At 44.3% G+C, this 14,502-nt stretch overlaps 1 protein-coding gene across 1 annotated transcript in view; it reads left to right on the top strand.

Moving 5' to 3' along the window:
• The window catches only part of LOC126161697 (facilitated trehalose transporter Tret1-2 homolog), a 356,281-nt gene that overhangs the window by 269,613 nt on the left and 72,166 nt on the right, over positions 1 to 14,502 (top strand). The window contains exon 4 of the mRNA XM_049917716.1: positions 5,658 to 5,924. Coding sequence (XP_049773673.1) covers positions 5,658 to 5,924 — 267 coding nt within the window. The remainder of the gene's footprint in view (positions 1 to 5,657; positions 5,925 to 14,502) is intronic.

Here is a 14,502-nt window from a genome sequence, read left to right as displayed (position 1 = left end):
ACGCATTAGTATGTAAATTAGTAAGATCTTACATATTTCAACTCCCTAACTCACATTAATAGAGATGACCACAACAGAGATCATCACCCCAGTGTACAACGCCGTTCCATGCTATCAACCTGAGGTCAACAGGTAGCAGCGAAAGTAGCCAGAGGAAATACGTTCTGGTTTCCTATACCAGCCTATACAATAGCTGCTGACCAGTTCCCGTAATCTCTCTTTGGCTCAGCAGAACACAAGTTCTACACGAAAGTTGGCTAAACTGCCGCTACCATTCATAGAACTCGTGCCTGTGAACCAAATGCGAGGGACGTTGCGAAAGTAAGTTTCGTATTTTTATTCGCACGGAAACTTTTTTATAAAAAACAAACACACAATGGCATCATGAACTATACACCTTACACTGTTTTTCGACATTGCCGCCACCGACTTTGTCGCCACCGACATCGGTCTTGGCGGGCAGTCACTTTGAAGAAACCACTCTGTATTGCGATGCAAGGAATTGTCGCACAGCCTACTCCACCTCAGCACTGGCTTGGAACTTATGTCCCGAGAACGTGGCTTTCAGTGCAGGGAACGGGTGAAAGCCCGACGGGTTTCCGATGCACCACCAGCCACCAACCATTTGACGAGATATAACGTCACCATACGCGGTCTGTAGGCGTTTATGGATGATGGACACACTAGTTCTACGTGCGCATTCTTAACGGAAGCCGGCCGGTGTGGCCGATCGGTTCTAGGCGCTTCAGTCTGGAACCGCGCGACCGCTACGGTCGCAGGTTCAAATCCTGCCTCGGGCATGGATGTGTGTGAAGTCCTTAGGTTAGTTAGGTTTAAGTAGTTCTAAGTCTAGGGGACTAATGACCGCAGATGTTAAGTCCCATAGTGCTCAGAGCCATTTGAACCATTTCATAACGGAAATACGGCGAACTTTCACTGGCGACCACGTTATCAGTACACGTTCGTCTGCCATAGCGATATGTACTCAACTAACTTCGGGGATACCGGTCTTCTCCTACTCTCTCTTGTTTGGCGCTCTTCGCGTGCGTCATTCCACTTCCACTAGCCTCTTCCGTCGTAGAAACAGCAACGGGTGTGGATACATACGGCGTTTGTTTGTGTCGCCAGGTGTACTACCATCTCTTTAAAACGCAGTGACGAAACTGACTTTCGGAATGTCCGTCATATATGGAAACTTCACACACAGACGCTCACACACTCTCTCTAGTAGACGACAAAAGGAGTAGGAGAAGGAAGATAGAAATATAGAATGGGAAACAGAAATATAGCATAGGCACGAATAAACGTGATTAATATGTCTATAGATGTGTGAAACGGAAAATGTAAGTTGAGAAAATACAACAACTGAACGTCAAAGTGCTACTATGGCTTTGATTTCTTCATTTGTGTGGCCATATTGTCCGTAGTTGCTTTAAAATTCTTGAGTATATTTCTGTTATGTCGTTGCAACTACGAAGATGCGTGATTTTTTTTTTCATCAAACGCGTTTCGCTTTATTGAGGTAAAGCATCAAAAGTGGTCCGTAATTAAGTTATTTACATTTTGATTTGCTTTTAGATCGGAAAACAGTTCGTTAAGAATATGTTGATTTGCACTTACGGTGATTTTCGCTTGATTTCCTCTTACGTCGGGAAATGCCGTCTGCTAGCACATCGCTGATGTTTTTCTGCATTAGACACTGATAATTTTGGTGTAGTTGTTCGGCAGCACTAAGTATTTCGTATGTTTTTCACATCACACTTTTTACGCACACCACAGTTAGAAGTAGAAAAACAAACAAAAAACAGTGGTGTGCGTAAAAAGTGTGCTATTGAAAACATCAGAAATACGTAGTGCTGAAGAACAACTGAAAATTAGACCAAAATTATCAGTGTCCAATGCAGAAAAACATCAACGATGTGTTAGCAATCGGCAGTTCCCGATGTAAGCGGAAATCAAGCGAAAATCACGGTAAATACAAATGAACATACTCTTAACGAACAGTTTTTCGATCTAAAATTCACTATAGTTATCTAATGAAACCTTCTACTGTTCCTCCTCCTACCCAGAGTCAAAATCACAGATGCACCGATAGGCACAGGTGCTAAGAAGTGTAGAAAAGGCGAAGAGAGCCCAAAAGAGCCAATGGAACGGATTTCAGAAGACATATGCAAATCCAGAAATATGGAGTCAACTTGAGAAGCCTTTTCGATAACACTCATTGCTTCGTGTGAATAACGTCAGAAGAGAGATATTTTCTGAATACATGCTGGTTGTGTATCAACAGATTGTTTTCTTTGAGCTATTCCGTAATGTTTGAACGCAGTACAGGTTCAAAAGCCCTACTGAAGTTATGGGTCCGATTCCTGGTGATGTCACTAAATCCTTAACCCAATCTAGACTGTTTATGGAAAGATCTCAAGACTGAACGAATCCTCCTTCCACCTGATGCTGGAAACTGGTTCTTGTGTCCTTAACAGCCATGAGGACGATGGCATTGCGAGGACAAAAACTGTTCAAATGGCTCTAAGCACTATGGGACCTAACATCTGAGGTCATCAGTCCCCTAGACTTAGAATTACTTAAACCTAACAAATCTAAGGACATCAGACGCATCCATGCCCGAGGCGTCATTCGAACCTGCGACTGTAGCAGCCGCGTGGTTCCGGACTGAAGCGCCTAGAAGCACTCGGCCACAGCGGCCGGCACTGCGAGGACAGAAATGGTATAATGTTGTTCATGTTGTTGTGGTCTTGAGTCCGAAGACTGGTTTGATGGACCCCTCCACTCTACTCTATCCTGTATAAGCCTCTCCACCTCCGAATAAATACTGCAACCTACATTCTTCCGAATCTGCTTACTGTAGCCATCTCTTGGTTTCCTTCTGTAATTTTTACCCCACACGTGCCTCTAGTACTATAATGGTGATACATTGATGTCTCAGGATGTGTCCTACCCAACGACACCTTCTTTTAGTCAAGCTGTACCAAGAATTTCTTTTCTCCTCAATTCTATGCAGTGCCTCCTCATTAATTATATGGTACACGCCTCTGATCTGCAGACTTCTGTAGCACCCCAACTGACAATCCACTATTCTCTTCTTGTCGGAAGTGTTTGTCATCCACGTTTCATTAATTTTGAATATATTTTGGGAGCCTCCTTCTGGTGGTAAATCACTAGTAATGATTTACCATCAGAAGCTTGTTCTTACTCATTGGTCTGAAGATGAAGATGACCACAGTAGTGGTCGAAACCAGTCACCGTAATAAATAGATTGTGATCAAGACTGTTTTTGATAGTAAAAAAATCCACGTTTCAGTTCCTTCAATAATGCTACTCTCCACACACATATCTTCAGAAACTACTTCCAACGTATAGAGCTATATTGATGTTAAAAAATTTCTTCAGAATGCATTTCTTGCCATTGCCAGTTTGCATGTTATACCCTCCCTACTTTTACTGCCCATATAACAAAACGAATCTACTGCTTTTAGCGTCTCGTTTCCTAATCCAATTCCATGAGATTCGCCTGACTTAATTCAACTACACTCCATTATCCTCGTTTTGTTCTTGTTAAAGTTCATCTTATACTCTCATCCTCTCTTCAAGACAACGTCCACACTACTCAACTGCTCTTCCATATTCTTTATTGTCTGTGACAGGATTCTAATGTCATCAGCAAAAATCAGTTTTTATTTCATCTCCCTGAACTTTACTAATTTCTTCTTTGGTTTCCGCTACTGCTTGCTCGAAGTCCAGATTGCATATGATGTACACCTTGTATGCACTACACTGTGTCTGACGGAACCTTGAGTTATCTTCTCAGAATGAGATTTTCACTCTGCAGCGGAGTGTGCACTGATATGAAACTTCCTGGAAGATAAAAACTGTGCGCCGGACCGAGACTCGAACTCGGGACCTTCGCCTTTCGCGGGCAAGTGCTCTGCCAACTGAGCTGTGAGGACGGGGTGTGAGTTGTGCTTGGGTAGCTCAGTTGGTAGAGTACTTGCCCGCGAAAGGCAAAGGTCCCGAGTTCGAGTCCCGGTCCGGCACACAGTTCTAATCTGCCAGGAAGTTTGAGCTATGTTACTATCCTCTCACGTGTTCTCAACTTGTAAACTGCTCTCGATAAAACGTGTGAAGTAGAGATGGGGGATCCGCTCTTGAACTAATTCATAGAGTTGAATCTTTCAAAGGAGTGAACAATCAGTGATTCAGAAAAAAAGGAACGGTAGCTCCAAACATTTCCCACGGCAGAGAGAGAGAGAGAGAGAGAGAGAGAGAGAGAGAGAGAGAGAGAGAGAGACGGAGCATATCAGCAGCGCCTCTGCTGGTCAGAGCACAGTGCACGCCACACAACACAGCCAGCGCCGGCCTCTGCCCTGCTTCTACCTTGGCTGCCTGCATTGTGCAGTGCCCCATTGGATTTTGTGTTTCACATATGCCGTGCCGTCTCTGTGCGTCGTCTGCTGCTTGCAGTGTCTGGCGCAGCTTAACTTCGCATCGCACTCTGTCGGCGATTGTTTCAGTCACACGTCCTGCCCTCTGGGCAGTTGATGCGAGCAACAGGACAGAGAGCCACCTAGCGGATAACATAGGAACTACTTGCAACAACCTGCTCTCAAGGGAACGGACGATTTGTCTCGGAGCGGGTGAGTTCACCGCTCCCCCCCTCCCACAGAACTCGCCCGCTCAACGCTCACCCCACCGTCTCGACTCTAGCCAGAGCATTGAGCAAAGCGACTCAGGTGTCACTCTGGTCTCTGCCATCTCAGCTCACGCAGTAATACAGCTCGCGGCTCGACCTGCTCGATTCAGCGCCTCTGCATCGGAGTTCGTCCCTACTGGATATTGTTCTTCGTAGTAATACCGCTATGTATATTACATTATTATGTTATGTATACATCAATTGTTTTTATTTTATTTTTATTTGTTTAAACTGATTAGATTAGGTTCCTGATGACTCCTCTTACTATAGGATTTTTATTATGGACACTCAAATTTACGCTTTAATTACAAGCGAACCAATAAACGTATCGCAAAATGTGATACACCAATATTTTCCTTGTTTTATTCTGCGTAAGGCTATATGCAGCACTTTCGTTTTACAGTCAAATTTATATTTTTTTTTCTTATTCTGGTACGGATTTTGCAATTTTAGGCATCTTCGGAAGGAAACGTTCACTTTAAAAATATATGGCTTGCGATGTATTTGTATGAGGTTAATGAAATTTTAATACATTATAGCCAAATATATTGTTAATGTAAATCTCAAGTTACAACATTTTCCGATCACCCAGAAAACCACGATAGTGCAAAATAAATCAATAATCAAAAACTTTGTCATATCGTGGAAATTTCAATAAACAATACAAAATTCTTACTCATTATCTGTGTTACTTCAAAATAGGATCAAATAAGATCAAAATACAGGTATAGTACTGGAATAAACCAAGTTTACAGGGCAATGTGCCTTCCATTTATTTTCTATTGTAAATGAGTGGTGAGTCATGAAAAAGAGCTAATTCATTTCAGGGAGTGAACAGTTCTGATCCAATCTTTGAAAAGAACAGTTTTGCCCATCTCTAGTGTGAAGTGGTTGCTGGTGCTGCTGGACGTGTGTGACAGGAGCGCCCTCGGCTCGGTGTGTGTTTCAGGCAGCATCGCGTACATCTGCCAGCCGGTGGGGGCGGTGGTGGCGGGCGCGCTGCTCGAGACGCTCGGCCGCAAGCGCTCGATGCTGCTGGTGAACGCGCCGCTGCTCGCCGGCTGGCTCGTCTTCTACTGGGCGGCGCGGCCCGAGGCGCTGTACGCCGCCTGCGCCGTGCTGGGCCTCAGCGTCGGCTTCATGGAGTCCTCCGTGGTCACCTACGTGGGCGAGATCAGCCAGCCGGAGCTGCGCGGCATGCTCACCTCGTACGCAGGTACGCCGGCGCTCTGCTAGCACTGTGGAACTGTGGGAACTCCCACTGGCCACTTCTTGTGCCAGCGATATGCTAAACACCGGCCACGTAACGGCGGAACGCGACGTTTCCTGTTACGTAGCTTAAAAAAAAAAAAGAACGACGGCGAGGAACGCAAGCACCGTGACTGTGGCAGGATAACACTTGATACTTATCTTGCTCATTTGCTTTGTGCTGTCTGCACTGAGCTGTGTTCTCGTTTATGTAGATGTACTTATCAAGGGGCGGCCACGACGTCGGGATCACGGATTTACACTACTAGCCATTAAAATTGCTACACCAAGGAGAAATGTAGATGATAAGTGGGTATTCATTGGACAAATATATTACGCTAGAACTGACATGTGATTACATTTCCACGAAATTTGGGTGCATAGGTCCTGAGAAATAAGAACCCAGAACAACCACCTCTGGCCGTAATAACGGCCTTGATACGCCTGGGCATTGAGTCAAACAGAGCTTGGATGGCGTGTACAGGTCCAGCTGCCCATGCAGCTTCAACACGATACCACAGTTCATCAAGAGTAGTGACTGGCGTATTTGACGAGCCAGTTGCTCGGCCACTATTGACCAGACGTTTTCAATTGGTGAGAAATCTGGAGAATGTGCTGGCCAGGGCAGCAGTCGAACATTTTCTGTATCCAGAAAGGCCAGTACAGGACCTGCAACATGCGGTAGTGCATTATCCTGCTGAAATGTAGGGTTTCGCAGGGATCGAATGAAGGGTAGAGCCACGGGTCGTAACACATCTGAAATGTAACGTCCACAGCTCGAAGTGCCGACAATGAGAACAAGAGGTGACCGAGACGTGTAACCAATGGTACCCCATACCATCACGCCGGATGATACGCCAGTATGGCGAAGACGAATATACGCTTCCAATGTGCGTTCACCGCGATGTCGCTAAACACGGATGCGACCATCATGATGCTGTAAACAGAACCTGGATCATCCGAAAAAATGACGTTTTAACATTCGTGCACCCAGGTTCGTCGCAGGCGCTCCTGTCTGTGATGCAGCGTCAAGGGTAACCGCAGCCATGGTCTCGGAGCTGATAGTCCATGCTGCTGCAAACGTCGTCGAACTGTTCGTACAGATGGTTTTTGTCTTGCAAACGTCCCCATCTCTTGACCCAGGGATCGACACGTGGCTGCACGATCCGTTACAGCCATGCGCATAAGATGCCTGTCATCTCGACTGATAGTGATACGAGCCCATTGGGATCCAGCACGACGTTCCGTATTACTCGGCTGAACCCACCGATTCCATATTCTGCTAACAGTCATTGGATCTCGACCAACGCGAGCAGCAATGTCACGATACGACAAACCGCAATCGCGATAGGCTACAATCAGACCTTTATCAAAGTCAGAAACTTGATGGTACGCCTTTCTCCACCTTAGACGAGGCATCACAACAACGTTTCATCAGGCAACGCCGGTAAACTGCCGTTTGTGTATGAGAAATCGGGTGGAAACTTTCGTCATGTCAGCACGTTGTATGTGTCGCCACCGGCGCCAACCTTGTGTGAATGCTCTGAAAAGCTTATCATTTGCATATCACAGCATCGTCTTCCTGGCGGGTAAATTTCGCGTCTGTAGCACGTCATCTTCGTGGTGTAGCAATTTAATGGCCAGTAGTGTACTTCGAACTTTGTAGACCTTTTGTTGGCCATTAAAACAACATAATGTACAAGTAACAAGGTTCTCTACTTGTGTAAATCGCAAGAGAATTTTTACGTGACTATTATGTCACCGATGTATCTGTGCGGAGTTCCCGGCCGTTACAGGTCTTCGTGGTCAAGTGGTCGCCGGCACGGTAGTTCAGCGTGTTCGTTCAGACTGTTAACTGCCCTCTGTAATAATAATTAAAAAAAGACCCGAGTGAATGGATCAACGATGAACTTGAACGGATGTCATGGTGCGTTCACAACAAACAATGACAAACAAAATGAGATCAAAACCAAAGTAGTGGTTAGCATTCGAGCATTGCAAACGGATCGTGGACGAGGCAATGATTCGAATCCTCCCAACACCTATTTATAATCTATAATTTTTCGTCACATTATTTAATTGTTGTTGTAGATTGTTGAGCCGACCGCTGTGCCCGAGCGGTTCTAGGAGCTTCAGTCCGGCACAGAGCTACTGCTACGGTCGGAGGTTCGAATCCTGCCTCGGGCATGGATGTGTGTGATGTCCTTACATTAGTTAGGTTTAAGTAGTTCTAAGTCTAGGGGACTGATAACCTCAGATGTTAAGTCCCATAGTGCTTAGTGCCATTTGAACCATTTTTGTAGATTGTTGTAAGTTCCTCTGGGACCAAGCTGCTGAGGTAATCGGTTCCTAGCCTTACGCACTACTTAATCTAACTTAAACTAACTAACTGGAACCTCCGATGAGAGGAGCCGCGCGAACAGTGGCAAGGCACCTCAATCCGCGTGGCATTATTTAATTTATATGACATTCAAGAGATAATGTAATGAAAAAAACACGAACACTTTCGGAAGTTGTAGTGAATTTCATAATTATGTTAGTTCACTATGTATTATTTTTTTAAATTAAATTTTCAAGAACGAGGGAATGGTTTAGAAATCCATAGTCAAACATCCATAAATAATGATGTGAATGACGTTATTCACAGTCATTAATGAAGTAATCCACAATATGCCACACCACACGAGTAATGTACAATTACTCGTCAGATGGGCTCCCGACATTACACGTCGCAGGATGGTATTTTTCACACAGACATAAATTCAAATGGCATCTACTACATCGAATGAATGCAATTTTCTCTCGTCTACAGGGAGTGTTCAGATTTTATATGGGAAAACACATCTTACTGACATTTTGAAAATTAAATAATATGACCAATGATGAAAAAAATAGGTTAATAATTAAGTTTGAGCGGGAGTCAAACCACCGCGTCATACACGTTCTTCTTACGAAGCTCGGATGCTAATCACTTGACCACCATGAACTCTAACGCCCGGCACCTACGCAGAGATACATAAGCTACATAACATACGGGTAAAACTTCTCTTGCGATTTTCTCGGAATTTCCAGAGTAGTGCTCCTTATTGCTTGCAGATTATGTTGTTTTAGTGGACTACTAAAGGTGTACAAAGTTTGAAGTAAATCTGTCATCCCAACGTTGTGGTGAGCTAGCATAAACGCGGAAGTCATGCACAAAGGGAGAACTTAATGTCCAGATAAACCGTTACAGGTTGTGTATTAATTTATTTACTAGTTTGGCTTAACAGCATATTCAGACATTCTTTACCCTGCAGGAAATGCTTTAGTTCAGGTGCCATGCCCTGACACGAGTGCCATAAAGTTTTCACGATGCGCATTCTCGCACGAACACGACACTGTATGAGCGCGAGGAGGGGAATAAGTTGAATCGGCGAGCGCGCTGCATTTGAAGGGCAGTGCAGCGCATTCCATACCTGGTTTACTACTTCGCGTTTCTCAGCAACATAGATCACAAACAAAACAAATTTTCAGTAATTACTTAATTATTCTGGCGCACTGGAGACACTGGTACAAACTGTCGCCGGCCATTGTGGCCAGGCGGTCCTAGGCGCTTCAGTCTGGAACCGCGAAACCGCTACGGTCGCAGGTTCGAATCCTGCCTCAGGTATGGATGTGTGTGATGCCCTTAGGTTAGTTAGGTTTAAGTAGTTCTACGTTCTAGGAGACTGATGACATCAGCAGTTAAGTCCCATAGTGCTCAGAGCCATTTGAACAAACTGTCGGCATACGGACAGAAACAGATAATTTCACATAGCTTCGTACTTAGGTTGCCATATAATCGTGATTTATTTACTTTCATAATCTAAAACGGTCTTTCACGCACATATGTTGATCGAAATATTGTAAAACTTTTCCGACCTAATTATGGAGACGTCAAAAATCTACCTAAGGAAAGCATTGTAGACATTCTGAACTATTTTAACTTAAAACGATTTGTCTTTAAAACGAGAATTACCTTGCTGCTCGATCTGTTACATCCGCACATGCACATGAGTTCTTGCAACTGAATCGGCAAACGGTCTCGAAAAGTGTGCTCAAAACGTGTACGAAACTATCCTTGTAATACTTTCAATGGGAGAATGAGCTCTTCAAAACCTCTTGTGGTTTTGAAAGCCAGTGAACTTAGCGATCTGGACTGTGTTTGTCAAAATGTGTCCCTTCTTTTTAAATCCACCCCATCAAATCAGAAAGAAATATTACTGTGAGCGGTGTGCAGTCAAGTCTACTTAAAATGTACTGGAAAAGTAATAACTATAGATTAAGATCAAATAAGGCAGAAGGGATAGATAACATTCCATCAGAATTTCTAAAATCATTGAGGCAAGTGGCAACAAAACTGCTTTTCATGTTGGTGCGTAGAATGTATGAGTCTGGCGACATATCATCTGACTTTCGGAAAAATATCATACGAGTACACACAATTTCGAAGATTGCAAGAGCTGACAGTTGTGACAATTATCGCACAGTCAGGTTAACAGCTCATGCATCCCAGTCACTGACAAGAATAACATACAGAAAAATAGGAAAGGAAATTGTGGGTACGTTAGATGACGATCAGTTTGGCTTTATAAAAGCTAAAGGCAATTCAGACGTTGATAATGGAAGCAAGACTAAAGAAAAATCGTTCAGAGGCTTTGTCAGCCTGAAAAAAACGTTCGACAATATACAGCGTGTCCCATTTACCTTGACCATCGCGCTGATGCCACATAAGCATTCTGGTTCTTAGCGGCACTTCTTCCACAATATAAGGAAGAATTCGTCTGAGAAAGTTGGCATACGCTGTGGCGTTTAGACTACCATTGATGAAATAAGGGCCAATAATTGCAGAACCAAGCATCCCACACCAGACGTTAACTCTCCATTGACGCTGATGGTCCACCTGTCCAAGCCATCGTGGGTTGAAAATTTCCGTTTCTCGAAGCGTCGCAGCAAGACGAGAAAACATCCGTCGGAAAGGTGGGTTCTTGTCACGATATCGCTCTCTGTACTGTTCTGCTGCCTGCGTAGTATTTCGTCTACCTTCAACAACAACAACAACAACAACAACAACACCAATAACAATAATAATAACAGAAACGTTATGTCGATGCAGTTTGTAGGAAGGACAGCCTTTACTGTATGCCTTCCCTACGCAACAGTATTTAAAAGGACTAAAGTACCGTACTAAATGGACCCGTATATAATAAAACGTATTACAGTTACTGTTCTGCTAACTTATATTTCTCATAGCTGAGTAGCATTTCTACCTTATCTTCGTTGGTGTAGATTCTACTCCCACAACTCTTTAACTGACGATTGTTGACGGAATGACTGGAGTGCATTCTGCTTATGTTTACATTTGTTCTCTGTCAAAGTCAGCATGTGGATGAGTTCGATTACCCCGAGTACCTGCACTAAGCGCTGGGAGCGTCTACATCTACATCTACATCTACATCCATACTGACTGTGTGTGGCGGAGGGTACTCTTGAGTACCTCTATCGGTTCTCGCTTCTATTCCAGTCTCGTATCGTTCGTGGAAAGAAGGATTGTCGGTATGCTTCTGTGTGGGCTCTAATCTCTCTGATTTTATCCTCATGGTCTCTTCGCGAGATATACGTGGGAGGGAGCAATATACTGCTCGACTCTTCGGTGAAGGTATGTTCTCGAAACTTTAACAGAAGCCCGCACCGAGCTACTGAGCGACTCTCCTGCAGAGTCTTCCACTGGAGTTTATTTATCATCTCCGTAACGCTTTCGCTATTACTAAATGATCCTGTAACGAAGCGCGCAGCTCTCCGTTGGATCTTCTCTATCTCTTCTATCAACCCTGTCTGGTACGCATCTCATACCGGTGAGCAGTATTCAAGCAGTGGGCGAACAAGCGTACTGTAAGCTATTTCCTTTGTTTTCGTATTGTATTTCTTTAGGATTCTTCCAATGAATCTGTCTGGCATCAACTTTACCGACGATCAACTTTATATGATCATTCCATTTTAAATCACTCCTAATGCGTACTCCCAGATAATCTATGGAATTAACTGCTTCCAGTTGCTGACCTGCTATTTTGGAGCTAAATGATAAGGGATGTATCTTCCTATGTATTCGCAGCACATTACACTTGTCTACATTGAGATTCAATTGCCATTCCCTGCACCATGCGTCAATTCGCTGCAGATCCTCCTGCATTTCAGTACAATTTTCCATTTTTACAACCTCTCGATACACCACTGCATCATCTGCAAAAAGCCTCAGTGAACTTCCGATGTTATCCACAAGGTCATTTATGTAAATTGTGAATAGCAACGGTCCTATGACATTCCCCTGCGGCCCACCTGAAATCACTCTTACTTCGGAAGACTTTTCTCCATTGAGAATGACATGCTGCGTTCTGTTATCTAGGAACTCTTCAATCCAATCACACAATTGGTCTGATAGTCCATATGCTCTTACTTTGTTCATTAAACGACTGTGGGGAACTGCATCGAACGCCTTGAGGGAGTCAAGAAACACGGCATCTACCTGTGAACCCGTGTCTATAGCCCTCTGAGTCTCGTGTACGAATAGCGCGAGCTGGGTTTCAACCTCAGTGTTGTTTATGTAATTAATAGCGTTGTGTTTCAGTGAATGGTACACGGTGATACATTTTTGAATAGATCTTTAGGAGAGGAAATGAAGTATCGAATAAAAAATACAGGGTGTAATTTAAAAAACGTCATACCGCTGCGTATTAGTAATTGGTTCATTCATTGCTAAACGTAGACTACAGTGCAACCAAAAAGACAGTCTAAGATTTTAAAATGTTACGGAGCAAAGATGAAAATTCAATGCATAGATCCAATAATCAATGAACAGGTCCTGAATCGTATCACGGAGAGATAATCTACAGTACTGGCCATTAAAATTGCTACACCAAGAAGAAATGCCGATGATAAATGGGTATTCATTGGACAAATATATTATACTAGAACTGACATGTGACTACATTTTCACGCAGTTTGGGTGCATAGATCCTGAGAAATCAGTACCCAGATCAACCAACTCTGGCCGTAATAACGGCCTTGATACGCCTTGGCGTTGAGCCAAACAGAGCTTGGATGGCGTGTAGAGGTACAGCTGCCCATGTAGCGTTAACACGATACCACAGTTCATCAAGAGTAGTGACTGGCGTATTGTGACGAGCCAGTTGCTCGGCCACCATTGACCAGACGTTTTCAATTAGTGAGAAATCTAGAGAATGTGCTGGCCAGGGCAGCAGTCGAACATTTTCTGTATCCAGAAAGGCCTGTACAGGGCCTGCAACATGCGGTCGTGCATTATCCTGCTGAAATGTAGGATTTCGCAGGGATCCAATGAAGGGTGGAGCCACGGGTCGTAACACATCTGAAATGAAACGTTCACTGTTCAAAGTGCCGTCAATGCGAACAAGAGGTGACCGAGACGTGTAACCAATGGCACCCCATACCATCACGCCGGATGATACGCCAGTATGGCGATGACGAATACACGCTTCCAATGTGCGTTCGCCGCGATGTCGCCAAACACGGATGCGACCATCATGATGCTGTAAACAGAACCTGGATTCATCCGAAAAAATGACGTTTTGCCATTCGTGCACCCAGGTTCGTCGTTGAGTACACCATCGCAGGCTCTACTGTCGGTGATGCAGCGTCAAGGGTAACCGCAGCCACGGTCTCCGAGCTGATAGTCCATGCTGCTGCAGACGTCGTCGAACTGTTCGTGCAGATGGTTGTTGTCTTGCAAACGTCCCCATCTGTTGACTCATGGATCGAGACGTGGCTGCACGATCCGTTACAGCCATGCGGATAAGATGCCTGTCATCTCGACTGCTACTGATACGAGGCCGTTGGGATCCAGCACGGCGTTCCGTATTACCCTCCTGAACCCACCGATTCCATATTCTGCTAACAGTCATTTGATCTCGAACAACGCGAGCAGCAATGTCGCGAGACGATAAACCGCAATCGCAATAGGCTACAATCCGTCCTTTATCAATGTCGGAAACGTAATGGTGTGCATTTCTCCTCCTTACACGAGGCATCACAACAACGTTTCACCATGCAGCGCCGGGCAATTGCTTGTGTATGATAAATCGGTTGGAAACTTTCCTTATGTCAGCACGTTGTACGTACCAGTCTTGGGTGAATGCTCTGAAAATCTAATCATTTGAATATCACAGCTTCTTCTTCCTGTCGGTTAAATTTCGCGTCTGTAGCACGTCATCTTCGTGGTGTAGCAAGTTTAATGACCAGTAGTGTATATTGCACAGTTGCTTAAAATAAGGGATATATTACTAACACACATCCTCAGGCATCAAGGAATAGTTAATTCAGTAACTGAGCGAATATGCCATCAATGTTACAATGTGTATCTGATATACATAATATGGTGCATTATGTCAGAAGATTATAGTCTTGGCAGCATGGCACGTGGAGGTCGCAGCGTGGCATATTATTGACGTGGCATGGGGTCGCCTACCTGGGAACAACGTCCTCGCTTCCTATTA

Source organism: Schistocerca cancellata, chromosome 2 (assembly GCF_023864275.1).
Source record: "Schistocerca cancellata isolate TAMUIC-IGC-003103 chromosome 2, iqSchCanc2.1, whole genome shotgun sequence".
Classification (NCBI taxonomy): domain Eukaryota; kingdom Metazoa; phylum Arthropoda; class Insecta; order Orthoptera; family Acrididae; genus Schistocerca; species Schistocerca cancellata.
This window is presented reverse-complemented; position numbering and strand designations above follow the sequence as displayed.